Consider the following 19173-nt stretch of genomic DNA (forward strand, 5'->3'; position numbering starts at 1 on the left):
TTTGAATCTCGTGTTGAAGAACACTCACCACAGAACAGGGCACCCTGTGCTTTCCAGATCAGCTTTTTGCTCATGCTGCCTTCAGGGCAGTCATACCCCGTCCTTGGGGCCGAGTGAAAGCTGTGGGTTTCGGTGTTTGCTGCTGTACTTACTGCCAGTAAAATAGTGAGCTGCTGTATTAGTCCTAGCATAGTGCTGATGAAATATGATGGTGATGAAGTGTTTGATGGGAATGAACTACTCTTCCACCTATTTATTTTGGAGCCATCAAGCTGGAGATCTTGAGACTGTGGTGTGCAGTTTCTGGTCTTTTGCAAGTGGGGGATTTGCAGCATTTCAGTGTGGTTCTGTCTCTGCCACTGTTCATGATGATGGTGTTAGTTGCACAGAGCATATGAAGGTGCTTTTAGTCAACACCTTATCATGAAGTTTTAGTGGTTTCTTGGGGTTTTTTCCTGATTCAGCTGGATTTTGAGAAGTAATTTGGTTTAGAATGTACATGAAAAGTTTAATGCCCATTAAGTTATTTGTTCATTTTTTAACAAGCTGAGAATTTGTGGAGGATAGAAGGTTTGCAGTTTATAAATTTCCAATAACTTTAAAAGCTTTTTTTTCTGTTTTTCGTCAGCTAATTTGAACTTAATGACTCTTCTGTTGTTGCTGTATGAAATGTCACGTGAACATGTCTGCTTAACCCTCTGGTGTTCACTATGGTGGAAAACATCACAGCTGCTTATATTATACCATCTTAATTGATCTGCTTTTTTCCAAATTGTTTGCATAACCCTGGTCACTGCTAATTTTAATTAGCACTGTATTAAAAAAAAAAATTACTCTTCTGAGAAAGTTACATAACCTACTGAACCAAATGGTAACCTTGGTGGTGTGCAATAGCAGAGTGCAATGGCCTTTTGTGTCTTATCCCTTTGGTCCTGTGAAAACTGCATTACACATGACCTATTTATGCCTCAGCCTTCCAGGCCTGCTTGATTATTGTGTAGTTGTCTGTATGATTCCACGCTTCAAAACTAGTTTACTTGATTTTACATAAATATTTACTGAGAATTTAGAGAATGGATGTTTTACATGGGATGGGAGGGATTTTGTTTTATGCATTCCATACTGTGATGTTTAACTTGTTCCAGAAAAGAAGTGTTGAATTTTCATGTTCTGAATTTATTTCTCTGTCAAAAATTTTGGCTAATATGCTTTAGTAATGAAACTTCTAACTCTTATATTTCAGCAAAATTCCAGCCTTTCTGAATGTGGTGGATATTGCTGGCCTTGTGAAAGGAGCCCACACTGGACAAGGCTTAGGAAATTCCTTTTTGTCTCACATTAACGCCTGTGATGGGATCTTTCATCTGATGCGTATGTAAACTTACTTATCTGTTTTCTCTAGCTTAAGGACAGCATTGTTGTACTGTAATTAATAACTGTGGAGCAAATATCCATTACAATTCAACTTCTACAATTCAATTCAAAGCCTTCAGGTTTTTCAGCCAAGACAATCCTCATCCTCTGCTATGTAACAGGTACACTTTCTTCATTAGCCTTGTACTGAAGACTTAAAAAGAAACTGTTTTTTTGGAAATCTGCAGTAATGATGTGTCATTTTCTTTTGCTGCCAGTGCGTGGCAGTTTGTCTAATTTCATGAAGAAGGAAAAATGGAATGTGTTAATAGAAGACAGAAATGGACATACAAATCTGCTGCTTTTGTAGATCCTTTAACTTTGCAGATCCTGAGAAGATGAAGTTTCTTTGTTACATTTTACCAGGGTTTGGTCCAAGTTCCTGATGAGCTGTGTATCTTTGGGAGCCAGTGCCCTGAAACCAACTGTCAGTTCTCAGCCTGGTGGGTGGACACTGAACACTGCATCTCTGCAGTCACAGTAGAAAGTGACTTAAGAAGAACCCAGGCAGGCTGCTTCTGTTCAAGGGTAATAGGCAGGGGACTGGAGGGTGAGACTTATATGCCAGCAAGCTGGAAAGGAGGTGTTGTTGAAGGTGAAGAGAAGATAAGAATTATAAAATGTTGATAAGAAGAGCTGTAAAAGGAAGTGATCTGGGGGTTGTGTGTTTTCAAAGCATGAAAAATTTAGTGTTGGTTTTCTTTTTGATTTGATCTGGAACACATTTTCACCTTTGAGCACTGAAAGTGTTGCTCCCTGTCTTTGTGCTGTTGTGATTGGCACTACTACTGCCTGTGGTAATGGCCAGCATGGGAAGCAGAGTCCTTCAGAGAACTGGTCTTTTTCTTTTTTATGGATGCCAGGCAGGAAGTCAGAAGCAGGTCATTGTGGATTTGTGCTGTAGACTTCAAGCTCTGCATGCCTGAGTATATTGAATAAAGGCTTGTTAGGCTTTGACTTAGCTTGGTTCAGTTGATAATTTTGCAGAAAGCAGTTTGAGAATTAACCAAGTTGTATTAATTAAGGTAACAATAGGTAAGAAAGTGGCTTGATAGGAATGGAGTTGAGTATGGTGACACAAACTTTGGGTAGCTCAGCAAAGGTATTTTATAGTTGTAGGCTGAAGGGTTTGATCCTGGTTTCTTTATTTATTGAGGATGTGTTAAACTGCGTTTTCTTTAGGACAGAAGGTGTATTTGTCATTTTTTTAGCTGCCATAACAGAATACACTGTTGTTACCTCTTTGTGTTCTGAGATGTTTTTTGGAGAAGGCTGTTGCATGTCAGTTGATCCACCACAAGGAATACAGGTGAGCTGTTACATGGGATAAAGCTGAGAAGAAATTCTGTTTCCACCTGGCTAATTCTCTACTTTCTTTACTTCATTTAAAAAGAGACAATACCCCCATCTTGAAATGGCTGTGGATTTTCAGCCTTCAAATTTCCATATCCTTGTTAGACTGTTACTTTTCCTGAGATATATGTCTTTCATTAAATCAATAAAAGCATTGTTCATGCATCTAAGGTATATTTAATATATGCAAAGAAACAGGCAATACAAGGCAACTACATGTGGTAGGGTAACAGGACAAGTAAAAGGAGAGGTAAGTTTGCGTTGAGCACCACTTTTTTTAATACATGATTAGTGACAGTACAAAGTAGATTCTCTTAGCTCAGCAAACAAGGGGATTAAGTTTTCACCTGCAGAGTAGAGCAATTCATTCTTGGGTTTTGATACTTTCTGTAGATATTTTTTTTCTGTAAGAGTGCACAAACTGAAAATTCTTTATTGATACTTATACTAAACCAGTAGGTCTCCATACACTTAAAAAGAAAAATTTCAGATGTTATCCCATTTTCTTAGGGGTAGGGGTATAATTTACTTTTGGTTGCACCCAGTTATGAAAATCTCAGACAGATAGATATACTTGCTTACTTACTGGCTGAGTGAATGAGAGATTTAATTTTGAAATGGTTGTCTGTCCTGGATAGTGGTGTTTGCAGTCCCATAGTAACCTGACACGTGCTTTAAGGTACAGCTTTGTTCATCTTCTGCGTTTCACAGTTTAATTTGGAATATTTATGACGGTTCTGTTCTCCATGTTTCAGGTGTACTGCAGTTTTGACTGAAGCAGCAGTGTTTTTTGTGATGACAGAAGGCAGGCTATTTGAAGGTTATCATAGTGTTTCTTCCCCAGTTTAATGGCTTTAACCACCTTTCAACTTTTATGGCAGATCGGTCACAAGTACTTGTAGAAAATTACTTTCTTTGTACGGTGAACTATAAATGGCAATTTTGTTACAAGTGTAAATTTACAAATTATGCTTAAACAATGCTTCATTGAGGAAAATGTTAGATATCAATATTTAGTCTCTGCTATATCTCTGTCAAGTTTTTGAATGTACTGGTTGTTAAATAGCTAGAGCTCTTCATGTTTTTGAATTTCTCTTCCCACTGATATTCTGCAGTCCTAGCTTGCTAGAAAATATGTTCCACATTTTTCTCTTATTTTTAGTTTCTTTAATGAAATCCAGTCTTTCTCTTCAAAGGTACAGAAATTGGGAGGAAGCTTGTGTGTAAAAGTACTTTGCTATCAAATGCTCCTTTTCAATTAATAAAAAACCATTAGAGTTGGATGCCTAATGTTTAAAGTAGGGCAGGCAACACTGGGTTTCGTGGAAGAATCTAAGAGCTCACCTGTGCCATCCCCTGGTGTGCCAGTCCTGCAGAGATCCTGTGAGCTGGCTGTGGTGACTTGGTGTGCTGGGGGAGTGCAGGCAGATAGGGCTGGCAAGCTCCTGCTTTGCTCCTCTGGAAGTGCTCTGACTTCACGGCAGAGGAGCTCCAGCTGCCTTTTAGCAGCAGGATGAGGAGTTTGGTAACTGATAATCCGTGAAATCTTGTTCTTTGTGATAGGAGTGAAAGAGCTGTGAAGCTAGGTAAACATCCCCTGCGGTCTTACGGAAGTGACTGGTGTGACCAATGCGAGTGGGTTCCTAGAAAGCTTTTACTCCAGTTTTATGTTTGTTAAAACTGGAAATGTTTAGTCCTCCCCCTGGTTCTGTCTCCTTCAGGGTTTTAAGTAACTTCTAAAGCTATTTGTCATTACTTAAAGCTTTGATAGCTATGAATCATGTCAGCTGAGTGTAGTTTATTCTTACTTGAAATAAAGCACTAATCAAAACTGAGTTTGACAATGTTTTTGCTGATTTTTGCTCAGCATTTAAAATCACGTTGACTTGATTTTTTTACCATCATGAAGGTTAATGGTAACTTTTAGTAGTACTGCCTATGTTTTGATTTGCCCACAAAAATCAAAGGGATGATAAAGTTATTTAACTAATATACATCCTCTTTTTTCACTGATTTTTTTGACTTCCTGTAAAAATGTATGTATTTTCTATATAAAGATGCTAATTGTCTTTTATATACTTGAGGCATGATGCATTTTCCACCCATGTTCTCTAACAAGAAGCCATACCTGCTGATTGCTGCTCCTGGAATCTGACTGCTCCTGAGAGGAGGCATGTGAGGATATCATCTGGCCACACTCCACTGCACTAACATTTCAGTGAACAAAGTATGACTTATATCTCATGCTTTCAAGAATGTGTGTTCTGTGCTTTGGGAATCACAGTGGCTCAGTTTATGCAGCTGTAGCATGCCTTTTTCACTTCTAATATCTGAAGCTGTTTTTTCATCTTTATAATGTGTCAAAAATTCACCTCGAAATGATGTTAACATACTTGTCTTAAAAAAATGGTATTGTCTTTGACATATTTTGTTTCAATTTTTTGAAGATGCTTTGGTTTTGTTTTATATCACTTAGTGCAATTGACATGTGTTAAAAAAGCGTTGCCTGTTTACAAATACAAACCTTTCACTCCTAAGCTACCAAAGTTTAAAAATACATCTGCACATATCAAACTTGTTAGTGTTACACAATCAAGATGTATTGATGTATGCTATTGAGTAGATGATAGTTCCTATTGAAATTTTTTCTTATTTATTTTTAGAGCAACTGAATTAAAGTTTAATAAAATATTTGCTATGGCTCATAGTTCAGCTAAACTTTCAGTTGGCTTTCAGTAGCTTCTCCATATTAAATCCAGAAATTGTGAGAGCTTTCAAATTAAACTGGCAGTTGTGTCTGTGTATTATCTAGTGTTTGTGGGTTTTTTCTTTGTAGCTTTTTTGTTTGGGATTTTTTCGGTTAAATATTGTACAGTGTTTTGATTTTGAGAAAGGACTTAGCATAGGAGATTTTTCTAATCACAGAGTTATGAAAATGGCATTTCTCTACTTCTTTTAGGTATAATTAGCAAAATCATACCTAAAAGTGAATTTATATTTGCAAAACTGGTTTTGCATTGCGTGTTGCAATTTCAAAATTTCAATACAAGAACATGAGACTTAGGATGAAGGTTGATGCTTAAAAGCAGTTTTTTGTAGAAGGATCTGAAGAGCAGAAAAGACCTTGCTTTGGATAGTAGTACATTATTGTCCAAAATGTTGATAGTGGAATTAGAAGACCAGGATGGGATTCTTGTCGATCTTCTCTCATGCAATTTTAATTACTACTACTTTGAAACCTACACCTGTGAGAGAGAGGGAGACATTTTGTACACCAGCATCCTGTTTGATAGATCAGTGCCAGTGCAGGATCAACTAGCTTAATTTGGATGGCTGTGGAAAACTTTTAACTAATCAGATTTCTCACTTAGGCAAGAAGGTAATTATAGGAAGGGAATAACCTCTTATGCTGAAAAATTGCAGAAGAACAATGCAAGATCTGTCGTCATCCTTGAACATAATGTTAGTGTGTTTGAGATGCAGGAAATCACATTATAAAATCACCCCAATCTCCTGTTACATTGCTGGTGTGTGTACATGAACAAAATTGGTGGGTTTGTACCTCAGAGCTGTTCACAGTATTCTGTTTGCAGCTTTGTCTCCAGCAGAGGAATGAATTTGTTTTCCTGGGCATGTGGGTGCAGATTCTGGAACAGGTGCTGGAAAATTGTCATCACTAGTGAGTTAGCCTTTGTCTTTATTGAACAGTAAATTTATTGAACAGTACATTGCCAGACTAAGTGAAACTGATACCTGAGCTTTAATCTATGTTCCTCTAAGGCCAGGTGGTTACACTTTAAAGCACAAATAAACTCAGGTAAGTGTTAAAATAGGTTTCATTAAAAAATTTCTCACAAGTAGTTGTTCTGAGAGCTCCATAAGCCTCCTCAAATATATGGATATTAGGAGCAAAAATTTATATGTATCGTATTAATCCATGATAATTAAATAAATGTCTCTCAAGGATATAGTTTACTTCTTCAGATAGAGCAAGCTATGAATGTTCAAACATTATGTTAGTAATCAAACAGTCCAAAATTTGTTTTATGCTGAGGTTGCCTCTTGATGTCACAGATTGAATTTTGATTGTATTGTTCCTAGGAGGTTTCAGTCTCAAATATTGTAAAGTCTGTAATTTTATTTAATTACTTATTCTCATTGAGAAGGAAAATTACTGTTCTTGCATTCTTGCCTAGCCTTTATCATAGCTTGATAATGCTAGATTTGTTAGTATCACGCTGATTGAAGTGACAGTGGATTTTGGAACCCACTTTGTCATTCATCTTTAGCATAATATCCTATGCTTCTTTATGTCCAGTTTCTTTTTTGTATCAGAACAGATGAAAACATAAAATTTCCTGTCTAAAGGCCACCACCCTTGCGAGAGTAGCAGCATCTAATGCCATTCTATTTATAGATGGAACTTGTTAAGTTTCCTCAGCAGGGACTTAAAGCTATGACCTCGCAGGCCAGAAACAGGAGAGCTACCTACTGAGCTACAAGGGCAATCTCTCAATTCTAAAGAATACATAGAAAATTTCTAATATACTGTACTGTGAGTCATAAAGTACTTGACCAGTAAACCCTCCCTCCCCTGAGAATAAAGACCAGGCAGGCTATCTTTACTGAGTCATTGCTATTATTTGACCTACGACTACTTTTATTAGAGTTCTGTGTGTGTGATTTGACAGTGCGTAATTGCTATTTAGGCAATGCAGATGAGTTTTTCCTCTGTAATACTTCAAAGAAATTGTCAGTGTGTGATAGAGTTGGGGTGTTCAGGTGACTGTGAAATACATGTTTACTTGTTTGAGTAGGTGTCTTTGCTGATGGTGTAGAGCATCCTGACTTCTTAAAAACAGTGCTAGTTTAATGATATTTTTTTGTTGTTGTTGTTGTTTCATGGACTTTCTTGAAAGCTTGAAGGGAAAAGTACTGCAGACGGATTTGGTTTTTTTTTTTTCTAATGTTTATAGTGTTTTTGTTTCTAATATGAAATGTTTGCCTGTTTTCCTTTGGTCAGAGAAAGGCTACCTCAGAAAAGGTAAAGTAACAAACAGTTCTTTGCAAAAAGATAAGTGGCTGAGTGTTTTCACTTCAATTAGCTACATGATTGTATCAGAAAGGTGAGTAGTCTGTAAACTGAGAATACTGTAGTATCCCTTCCAGAAAGTTGCTTTTGAGAAAGTGTTGTTTTGTTTTGTTTTTTTTTTTTAATGCAGAGTTTTGAGGAAAACTTTAAATTAGAGAGATTCCTTGAAGCACTTTTGTTTCTCAACTGAATCACAGATGGCTATGCTTCCTGGCACAGCTGAGGGCATGGGCTGCCCTGCGTTTGTGAACGGCAGTAGGAGTTTGCTTAGGGGCTCTTTATCACTGTCCCTCGTTGCTTTGGAGTTGAATATGCAAGTGAGTCAATACCAAATGAGCTGAGGTCATAATTTCTGAAGCTTATGTGACTTCAGTATTAAAATAGACAAGGAGCAGTTTATGTATCTGATTGCTGTGTACTGAACAGTGGACTAACTACTACTGCAAATGAAGACCAGGAGGAACCTGGCTTTGGGTTTCTTATTCTGGCTGTAAGTTACTTATCCTAGACAAACTAAACAAAGCTTCTGGGTAAGTTAAGATATGCTAGTGTAAGACTGAATTAATATATACACCTCCTTTTTGGTCTGTGTCAAGCAAATTTGTCTGAGATCCTTGGGTTGTCAGTTTAGAGTTCCTTTGTCTTTGCCTATGAGAGTTTATGAGACTGTTTAATAAACTGACCGAAAAAGCTCTGGTTCAGTTTCCTTTCAGAATTGCTATTTATGGGAGCTGCCTGGTTTCTACAACAGCCAAAATGCCACTTTTAGAAAAATAGGTGTTTGTCCCTTTCCAAGTCATACATTGTGCCAGACTTGGACACTGGATAGGAAGGTCTTCTGTGAGCTGAAGTGGCTCCATACTCCAACACCTTTTCTCGTGGTTATGCTACCACTTTCTTCTGTGCTGTTGGAACTGATTGTAAAACCATGTAGTAAAAGGGGGTTTGGGTCTTAAAAATAACCATGTTCTTCTTGCTGGGTTATTTTAAAAATAAGTAATGTCTCTAATCGGATTTAATATCTAATACAGCAAACAGTCATGCTGTTCTAGCTGAGGGAGCATTAAGCTGAGATTGGTAAGATGAAAAATGTTTGTAAAAAGGCAGCCATAGGAAATATGCCAGTTGTATCCCTTTTTTCTTTCTTTTTTTTTTTTTTTTTCTGTTTTCTTCTAAGCTTACAAGACTTAGGGATGTTTTTTTTTCAAACCTTGCATGGTGTCCACTGGAGTGTGAAGAAATCTGACTTTCTTATGACTGTTATTTTTGCTGAGATGTTATTGAGATGCAGGGTTTGGTTGCAGATGTGCCTTTGTGCTGTTGTAATGCTGAAATATTGATGTGGAAATCTGCTGACTTCTTTTGGTGAGCCTTCAACAAAGATAGTTGGTATGTTTTCAATATGCTTTCCAGACTTTCTCTTCTGTTCTGATGAAGTCCAGCTTCACTTTGGGTGAAGATGAAGTTTTGCTTTTCTACTTGGCTTTACAACGGGTTATGTATTAGTCAGTTATCAATGGCATCTCAGCAGAAATTCTTATGGCCTGTTTTTTTCTCTGTTTGGAACTTGTCACTCTTGTATTTGCTTCACACAGTTTCTCCCAGCTATTTTTTAGTGTATTTCATGATGAATTTTTATCCTGGTATCTTCTGCAGAAAACAGAATTAGCAATGGGCTGGATTTAAATGCTGGATGTTTATCAGCAGTGGTTGCAAGAGCTGCTTTGGAAACTGTTGCTTTAATTTTGATGCCAGGGGGTCTTTAGCCTCAAACAACACCCTGGAGCCTCTGTGCCTGGAGACAATTAACAAAATACCAAGCCAAACATTTATTCATTTTTGCGAAATACCTTAGAAATGCTACTTTTGGTACTTATTTTAGGTTTTGCAGTTAAAGTGAAGCTTCATCTGTTGTTGATAAAAGAGCAAGAAGATTCTTTAGAACCTCAGTGTTTCTCATTAGGTATGTAATTAAGTTTCTGCGTATTCAAGTAATTCATGATTAATTTGTTTTCTTTAAAGTTAGTTTAAAGGACTTTCTTTACAAAATCAAACAACATCCCTTCTTTCTTCTCTCTACCTTCTTCATTCCCTCCTCCGTCCTGTAGGTTTTTCTCCTTATGTGAATGATGGCAGAAGCTTCTGTACCTCAAACTTGTGTTACTAGTTAAACTTTTACAATATGTTTGAGCATAGGTTTGCATTCCAGTAGTAGCCTGGATAGCTGTTACTGAGGTAACAGTTCCTTGACACTGCATATTTTTATGCACCCAGCTTTGGTAATTTGAAGTGAAAATTATTATCTCAAAGATAAATAGCAGTAGGAATGGGAAGTCAAGTGTGTGAAAGAGTTGCAAATGGGGGGAAATGTAGAAGTACAGGAATGTATGCTACCTGAGAGGGATTGCTTGCTTTCAGACAAAATATATAAAGAAGCAGAAGGAATCCAAAAGTTGGGCAGTTTAAGACTCTTGGGTTGGGTTCTCGGAAGTGTCAAAAAGCAAAAAAATTAATCCAATGAACATCACCGTAGAAAGTGTGTGTGTGTAGGGTACAAGATAAGAAATATTGACGTCATATTTTTAAATTGTTAGGGATGGTATGATGAAACTGCCACGCAGAGGAAAAAGTCTGTTGTATGTGAGTTTAATCTATCCAAACCAGCAAACACTAAAATGTTTTAATCATAAGCAGATGATTATTTCATAGCTTAATTACAAGGCAGAATATAACGATTGTTTTGGTATTCTTACTGTATTTTTGTCTTCTCAACTTACCTTCCAGTTTTTAAAAAATGTAACAAAATCAGCGAATATCGCTCTAGGTTATTTTATTTTAGTTCTGTTACTTTAATCTGAATTATCTCTGTGTTTATGGTGTCTTTTATTTTTCTTTGAAGTTCTTTGCACTTAAATGCAAATTTAAATGAAGTATGTTCCTTCATTCTGCACAGCATAGCCTCTTTAATTATTTTTTTAATAACTCTCTGTGTGCGTAAAGAAAACAAAACTGTTCATTGGACTGTGCAGTATTTACAAAAAACCCACATTGTTTCTGTAATGCCACTCTTGGCCCAAAACTACCTTACACAACAACTGAAATGCATTACTTTCAGTTGGTTTTAAGACTTGAAAATACACTTCCAGAAATTTCCTTCCAAGGGTACCACAATATTCAGCTATTGTTTGAAATAGATATAGAAAAGACAGCAAGAAAATGTGAATTGTTTTGTCTTAAACGGATTTAATTTATATATCACAAGCTGCTGTTTAAATATTGAGTGCTTTGTGTAATTACAATTTAGAAATTTACAATTTAGAATTTACAATTTAGAAATTTCCAATTACAAAATGTTGTGAGTGTAGGCAGAGCTCAAGTCAGTGGTATATCCAGAACCTTACCTCAGTTTCTGCTTTTAGCAAAATAATAGATCATTTTCTCTGAGCCATGGTTCATCTTTGTAGTTAGTATGTTGAACTTTTATTTGTAGAGATTGTTTAGTCATTATGATAAAACTTACTATAAAAATTTTGATAATGAAGAGTTAAAAAGCTTAGTGTTTTCTTTTTATAAGCCACCTGTTGCCTTAGATGCATAACTATATGAATTCGAACAAAGTGCTCATCACTTGTCAGCCATCAGTGGCAGCATAAAAATTACTTGTGGTGCTTGCTTTGCAAGAAGTTCTTTTGTGTTTGTGACATCAGCTTTGTTTTATACAATTAAAGTATTACACGCTAGAATAGTCTAAATTGCAACCACTAAATGGTGATGTAGTTCTTTTTTCATAGAGCTGAATTTGTTTACTGGTTGTATGCAGCTATTGACTACTGTTTAACGTGACATATCCCTTTTGCTTAGAACAATCTTTGGAAAAGGTGGTTTTTTTGTGTCCTGTTCTTGTCTCCTACCCCCTCCACTGCTCCTCCCTTCACCATTATGAAGAGCTTTTCTTGTACTTTTTTTAATGAGTTGATAAAAATACATGTTAGGCTTCAGGGTTTTTTTTTTTTTCAACTAGCAAATTAAGGGCACATGATGATATTGGAATAGAGAAAAAAGCCTTGCAGTGAAGTGATCTGGACTGCAGGAGATGTTTTGTTCCATATGAACACGTTTTGACGTGAACAGAATAGTTTTTGTTTGCACGGTTTAAAATAAAACCCACAAGCAAACCACATTTTTCTGATTCTGACCCTACTGTACTAATGACTGTACAGGTACCTACTGAATGGCTTTCTCTGTTGGAAGTACCTAATCTGTGATGTTCTGTTCCTGTGTTATTTCTGTATTTTTCTTTTATTTATGTATCTTCCCATTTCACAGTGAATGAGAAAAATTTGCATGTGACTTGGCCACAGTTTCTTGAAGTTGTTCTCCTTGTATTAAAACAGATATCCAGTGCTATATAAATTCGTGGACAATCTGCTGTCCCCTTTTCAAATTACATTGTATTGAATATGCTTTTGTGGAAAATTTAACCAAGTGGGTGAAATTAGTAGTTTTTTGTATGTTGGCTGAGTGTGCAGTAGTCCTGTCTTGCTCCCCGTGACCTTAGGAAAGGCATTAGATCTCTTCAGAATTTCTACATACTTGAAGTCAGGTGAGGAATAGTTCCCATTTAAAGAAATGAGGCTCTAACTAAGCTACTTTATTGCTGATTTTTGTATTCAATTGCTCTGGTTTTGGAAGGAATATGACTCCTGTGTAATTCCATATTTGTGTGCAGGACTTACTGCGTCTGCCGAATCTGTAATAAAATCTCTGTGGCTGCATACTAGTCCTGGAGCATTGAAGGCTCCCTTCAGCAGTCACCCCTCCTCCTTAGGCCTTGGGCCTGAAGCCCTGAGACAGGAGCATATAAATTCAACTTTCCTATTCCTGCACACTGGTCTAGTAACTTGCCCTTCTGAGGAATAATCTAAGTTAGAGATTTAGATAGAAATAAAGGTAAAAGTAGCTTACAATCAGGTAATGACTACGGCACTGTTCAAACAATAATCCTTTGGGAATGGGATATGAAAAGAACATAAATGCAAACTAAAGACCATGCAAAACAGTATTCAAAAATACAGCTCTCATTTAGTCTCTTCCCATACAGTGGCTTTGATAAGAATATTTTTTTTTAACTGATAAGCCATTAACAACATTCACGTTATTAAGATACTTCCATTTTATTATTCCAGCATAATTCCAGGCTGCTAACTGGCATTATTTTATAACTAATGATTAACTCATGCTCTAATCCTTTCACATGTTTTCATGTTGTTATTTTTTCCTAAAACATGTATGTAAGCAAGTTGGGAGAGAGAACAAAAGTGACCTTTTAAAGTACTTCTGTATTTTTTCCAAGAGTGCAGTTCTTCTATTTAGTCATACTGTGTGATTCAAATTCCATGAATTGCAGTCAAGTTCTGCTCAGTGTGAATAAAGGTGGCTTGGTCTGAACCTTAACTAATCATTATATATTTATAGAAAACAAAAATAAACTACTTCTTCTCTTCTGTATTGATTACTTTTGCAGACTCATGTTATGGTGACTGTGCCATTTAGAGTGAATAATATAGCATATGAGTTAATTGATCATTCACAAATTCACATTCTTCTTTTGAGGATATAAATAGTTTCCTTCTTGTTGATTTGTCCCACACCAAAATAAAATAACAACACTCTTATGCTTTTTTAAATTTAATTTTCCCCCTGTCTGTATGGATTCACTGTGAGTGGTTTTGAGTATTAGTAGATCCAGTTGCACTCTTAAGTAAATAATTGGGGGAGATGTCATTGCATGTATATTTCTTCCTTATGGAGAAGTATTGCAGTCTCATTGTTGACTTGCTTTAGCTATTGTTGGAGCTGGGAAGTGCAGTGTGAATAGGCCTAGCAGAGCAGAGGTACTGCCAGCTCAATTGGCTACTCAACTTTTCAGTTGTCTTGCTCACTTAACCTCAGCAGGGTTTCAGTTACTAAGAGAAGATAAAACCATTCTGAATTATTTAATAATTTGCTTTTAATGAAGCCCCCTATTTTTAAAAAAGTGTTAGGTGTTATTAAATTTTCATTTTCCTCCTATATGGTTAGTGTACTGTTGCCATGCTAAGGTATTTTGACTACCTCATTTGAGCATTGTTGTTGAATGTGATGGACTAGACACTTCTAAAGGTAATTTACATCATAATTCTGATTCTCCTAACCAGCCGTCTTTCTGGGCAAGAATTTTGCATTTTTTCCTATCTAGCTGTAGGTGGAAAGGTGCAGCTTGCTGGTCAGTGAATTAAGGGAGCCAGTGGAGTGCAGGAGAATGGTGTATCTGAGTGCTGTGTGGATGTGTCCAGTGTGCTTCCCACACTGGTGCCCGGTGGATGTGTCTGGGTTCCTTGAGCAGGGGGATGAGCTGATGGCTACAGGCTGTTCTTCCTGTGTGCCCTGCACTTGGCTCTCACTGTGCAGGCTGGGCAACTTCCTTGTTAGCAGCTGTCCTCATGTTGGGAACACATGGGACTGGGAGAGGGGACGTGGGATTCTCAGAAAGTGATGCTGGGAAGCCTGCAGGGCTGCCTGCCTGGAAGGTGCCCTCAGCTGCCACTCTACGGATGGCTTGGTGCAGAGCACCAGCATTTCTAGCTTGTGTGCTGCAGTCATAGGAGCAGTCCCTTCATGTGGTTCCCATAACCAACATCCAAATTCCCTCCCTGCTGGAGAGAAATGCTGCTTTTGTCAGCTAAAAAACATCAAGTCAGGCTTTTCTCTCATCTCTTTCTGTTTATGGATTTTTTTCCCCAGAATGCCTTTGCACGTTTGCTGATTTGAAGTTTTTTTTTTCCTTCCCACTTTTGTTTTCTTGCTGTGTAACAGCAGGGTGATGTTGGTTAACAGGATTTTGTACACCAGTGGTGCTATTTACTAGAATGTTGTTAATTTATTGTATTAGAGCAGTGAAAATATGAGAAACAATAATTTGTTTGCAGTCTCAGAACTGAAAGCTTTTTGACTGGAAGGATATCTCTGGGACCACTGAAGCTATAGGAAAATTGTTTTAAGTTGAAACCGTAAATTTGCTGAAATTTGATGAGTTAGTACAAAGCAATTTCAAATCTCAGCCATAAAATCAATGTGAAGTTACTTCTTTTCTATTTTAAACTTTGCCTTGGAGAACAAATAACGTTCTTTGTTTTAGAATGTCTGTAATTATATGGAAGTGCATGAATTCTGCATTATACAAGCACTACATAGAAATACTTCCATGAAACTAGGCTGAAATATTCAGCATTTTTGAGAAGAAAGAACCTTTTGGAAATCCTTGGTAAGGGAAAATACTACTTGTATTTAAATGCAGTTTGAATTTTTGATGCAGTTTGAATTCATAAATCAGTATCATATGCCACCAGCTTTTGTGTCTTGATGGAGTGAGTAGATGGGTAAGCTGGGCTTCGGGCTGGCTGCGGGGGGAGAAGGGCAGATGGAGCTGCATCCGAGAGCAAGGCTGTGCTCCTGTGGAATGCAGACAGGGTCTAACTGCCTCTCTTAGGAGGAAGGGATATTGTAATATTATCAGCAATGTTGTATTGAAGATTGAAAACAAGTAACTGAAAGCACATTGTAAAGGAACAGATGATTTAAATGATTTGGAGAACATTTCTAATGTTACTAATCAGCAAACCACAGAGAATTTGCTTGTGATCAGAGTTCTGATTTTTCACCAAAATAGAAAGTCTAGTCAAGAGTAATCCATCTTTTGTTCACTTAACATGTTTTTTTCTTAGCTATACTGCCTACTAATTTATTTAAAGGAAAAGATTTAATATGCATATGTAATAGTAAATGAATGTCAGAATGGAAACTTAATGGCTTTATAGCTTTTTGGAAGTTTTCTTCTTCTGCAGTAGCATGTCATAAAATTTAGAAAATTTTATAGACACAAATTGTTTGAAAAATAAGCATTCAGTTAACATTGGCTAGCTGAAAAACAAAATACATCCTGTTTTCATAGCATTGCAGCATCTCTGCTTTCTTTGAACTTTGTTTTTTTTAAAGAAAAGTCTCTTGTTGATTTGTTGTGTGTTTCTTCTAAACTTTTTGAAGTTTAAGCATATTTTCAAAAGATCTGAAATAAGGTTTTCTTGCCATATCAAAAGGAAATAGTAACACTTTCATTCTGTGTTATGTGATATAGTTGAGTTTTTATTTTAGTCCCTGATCTAATTTAGGTTAGAACATTACATTACATAAAAAGTACATACAGTATTCTGTATCAAGGTTGTTACAGAAAGAGAAAAATTTAAGAGTGAACTGTCTTTTTATAACAAACTCATTTGGAATCATAAGGTTACTTTAAAATAGGATGTAAATCTTAAGGAATTTTTTCTGTCAGTGAACTAGCAGGGGCGTGAAATCTACTAGAACAGTTCTGGCCTCTGGCTTGCTCCTGTTAGCTCTGTCCTGTGGGCAAAGGGTGAGCAGGCTGCAAGTTGAGTGAAACTGCATGAAGGGATGGTGGTGCTTGACTTGCTGGTCTGGGGGTCATCTACAGTAGTAGTGTTAGAGGCATTGATGTAAATGTTTGAATATTGCATGTGCCTTTTGCATATCCTTTGAAATTTGGGGAGCTTTGTCATCTTTCATGTACTGTGAAGAAGTTTTAAGTATTGTGGCTCAGCATCTTCTGAGAATATACTGGTTTTAGGAACCCTAAAATAATTATTTTCTTAATATTAATTGATAACCTTTTCAGGATAGATGTGATCCAAGACAAATGCTACATGATAGCTTTTGGGGGAAAATTGCAAGGAACCTTCCTACAATAATAGGATATAAGTTTTTTTAATAGATTTAAGGGTGTCTGATGGACAACAACTTGCTTCAGAGACTTCAAAAATTGCCAGAAACATGATGGCCAGTATGATACTTTTCTTTTGAAGAGTTTCTTTGAGTGTTTTGAGATGGAGAGAATCTTCATTCTGTCTAAGAATAATTAGTATTTATTTTTCTTTCTGCAAGGTTTGAATTTAAAATACTTTGTTTATCAGAGAGGAAATGTTTTAAGATACATGTTTCCTTATGCTAAAAGGCAATTTGAGGTGGCCTGCTTGATACAGGCTTTCTTTTCGGTGTGATACGAATGTTCATACTGACATTCCTGTAGAGAATTTGAGTGTACCTTTGTATAAGCACATCTGTTGGATTTCAACATTTAAAGAAACACTGCAAGGGTGTGCATAGAATTGCCAGCTTATAGTGCCTAGGAAATGAAGGCAATGCTACTGAGAAAGGCTGTCTGCCCTCCGTTTGGTGTTGGCCGTGTTTTTGCCTGTGCACTGCCCTGTACCTGGATGTGAGCACAAAATTAGCTGTGGCTGTGTGCCAGACTTTTTGGAAGGCCTCATGTCATTTACTACTAACCAGCTACTGCTTTGTAGCTGTGATCCTTGTGTTTACCCATCTAGTCATCATGAAACTGTGCAGAAAGGTAATACACCTGCATGTGCACTGTGTTTGCAAAGCTTAGAAAACATGGCAAGTGACAAAATAATTCCTGACACTGAAAAATTCTGTTAAGTGATAAAAGTATATCAGAACAGATATGAATATATGGACACTGGTAAATAATGGTGTGATACAAATAATGGGGAAAAATATCAGAGTATATTTTCATATCAAAGTGTTGGTCTCCACGAAGATTGCTTGCTAGAGCTGATTGTGCACTCAGTTTTACCTCGTAAGCCTTTTTAGGTATTACTTTCAATACAGACAGATATAAAATATAAAATATGATGTAAGAAGTAGAAGGTGGGTTTAAAAATAGTGTGTAAAAGTAAAATACTGTCACTGTTTTAAAGTGGTAATTTAATAGAAAAGCAGAAAATAAGTTTCTAACAAAGTCTGCTGCTGTACTGGCATTGCAAACCAGTGTGTTCAGAAGAGCACAGAGGCTGTCTGGCAGCCCAGGGTGCCTGTCACTGTCACAGCCTGAGATAGCCTTTGCTGCCTGTTCCTAGGTTCAGTTCAGGTGCTGTGGTGATGCCAGAATCCTATGGCCATGAACATAGTGAGACTGTATTATTTCTTCAACTCTGCATGAATGAGGATAATGTAGAGGTTGGGCATGTTTATGGATGGTGAGCTGTCCTGAGGGATGCATCGGTGTATGTGAATGGTCCTTGCCCTTCATGAACAATGTGGTGCAAGGGTAGTCCCTAAATGGCTTACCTAATCATGCAGAACCTGCACTGACATTTTCAATTCATGAATTAAAAGTAGTTTAGCTTCAAATTCTCAAGTTGAAGTTTTCAGTGTTTTAAACAAAAAGGTTCATAACAAACTCTTCCTCATGTTACAGTATTTTATATAATCTTTGTCTTTTTCTAGCATTAAGAAAAGTGTTTCTGTAATGTTAATTAGCTAGTAACTGCTGTTTTCAGTGTGCTTTAATTACTGTATGTTGCTTGATTATATGTTATGAAATAAACTTAAGGTTATTCTAGATTGTTAAACGGTGAGCTAATATATAACTACTGTGCTTAAGATGATGTTTTTCAGATATGGTGGTGGGAATATTGGGAAGAGGAAAAGCTGGAAGTGCAGTTCTCATTCTTAGAGACACATAAAGACAAGTTTAAGAATTGCCTCCTAGATTTTGAAAGTAATATTCATGAGAAATATCTGGTAAAATACCATGAAAATACTTTAAAACGTGTGCATAATCATAGAATAGATTGTAAAGATATAACTCTAGGATGATTTGCATATGTGTTACTATTAGGTATCCTTTGCTGCCAGTCTAATTGTACAATGCAAGAGACTTCTAATTTACTATTACTAAAGAATTTTTAAAAAATGCTCCTATTCAAATTACGTTTACCAATAGCTACACTGCAAAATTACATGTATGTAGTTGTCTGCACATGTAGGTTTTGTTGCAGTGACAGTTGTACTTTTTCATTAGTAAGATGTCTAATTAACTTGGTGGTCATGGGCAGTTTTATTTTCAATTTCAGCTGGACCAAATGCTGAATGAAGGGTTGTACTGGTGGTTATGTTATGTTTGGTAAACAGACAAAAAGAAGTAAGCTAAGCATTATAGATGACTTAAAACATCTGATAACAAAAATATTTGATTGCCTTTCATACTGAAATAAAAAAGTTGAAATTTTTTTGAGCAAAAATTATGAGTATTGTAAAACTTATCCTGTAACTATTCTGTCTCTTTAAAAAGATATTTGCAGTAGTAACCGAACTAGCATTGAAAACCACTAAGAATTTTAATATTGTTCATATGTAATTGCTGTAATCTCTGGTCTTTGCAGGAGATGGTACTT

At 36.6% G+C, this 19173-nt stretch overlaps 1 protein-coding gene across 2 annotated transcripts in view; it reads left to right on the forward strand.

Annotated features, from left to right (window-relative positions):
* The window catches only part of OLA1 (Obg like ATPase 1), a 94229-nt gene that overhangs the window by 9867 nt on the left and 65189 nt on the right, over window positions 1-19173 (forward strand). The window contains exon 4 of one of the 2 annotated variants that reach the window (XM_053982844.1): window positions 1244-1371. The exons of the other annotated variant lie outside the window; for it this stretch is intronic. Within the exon in view, the coding sequence (XP_053838819.1) occupies window positions 1244-1371 (128 nt within the window). The remainder of the gene's footprint in view (window positions 1-1243; window positions 1372-19173) is intronic. 2 annotated transcript variants of the gene reach the window in all.

Source organism: Vidua macroura, chromosome 7, assembly GCF_024509145.1.
Source record: "Vidua macroura isolate BioBank_ID:100142 chromosome 7, ASM2450914v1, whole genome shotgun sequence".
Taxonomy (NCBI): domain Eukaryota; kingdom Metazoa; phylum Chordata; class Aves; order Passeriformes; family Viduidae; genus Vidua; species Vidua macroura.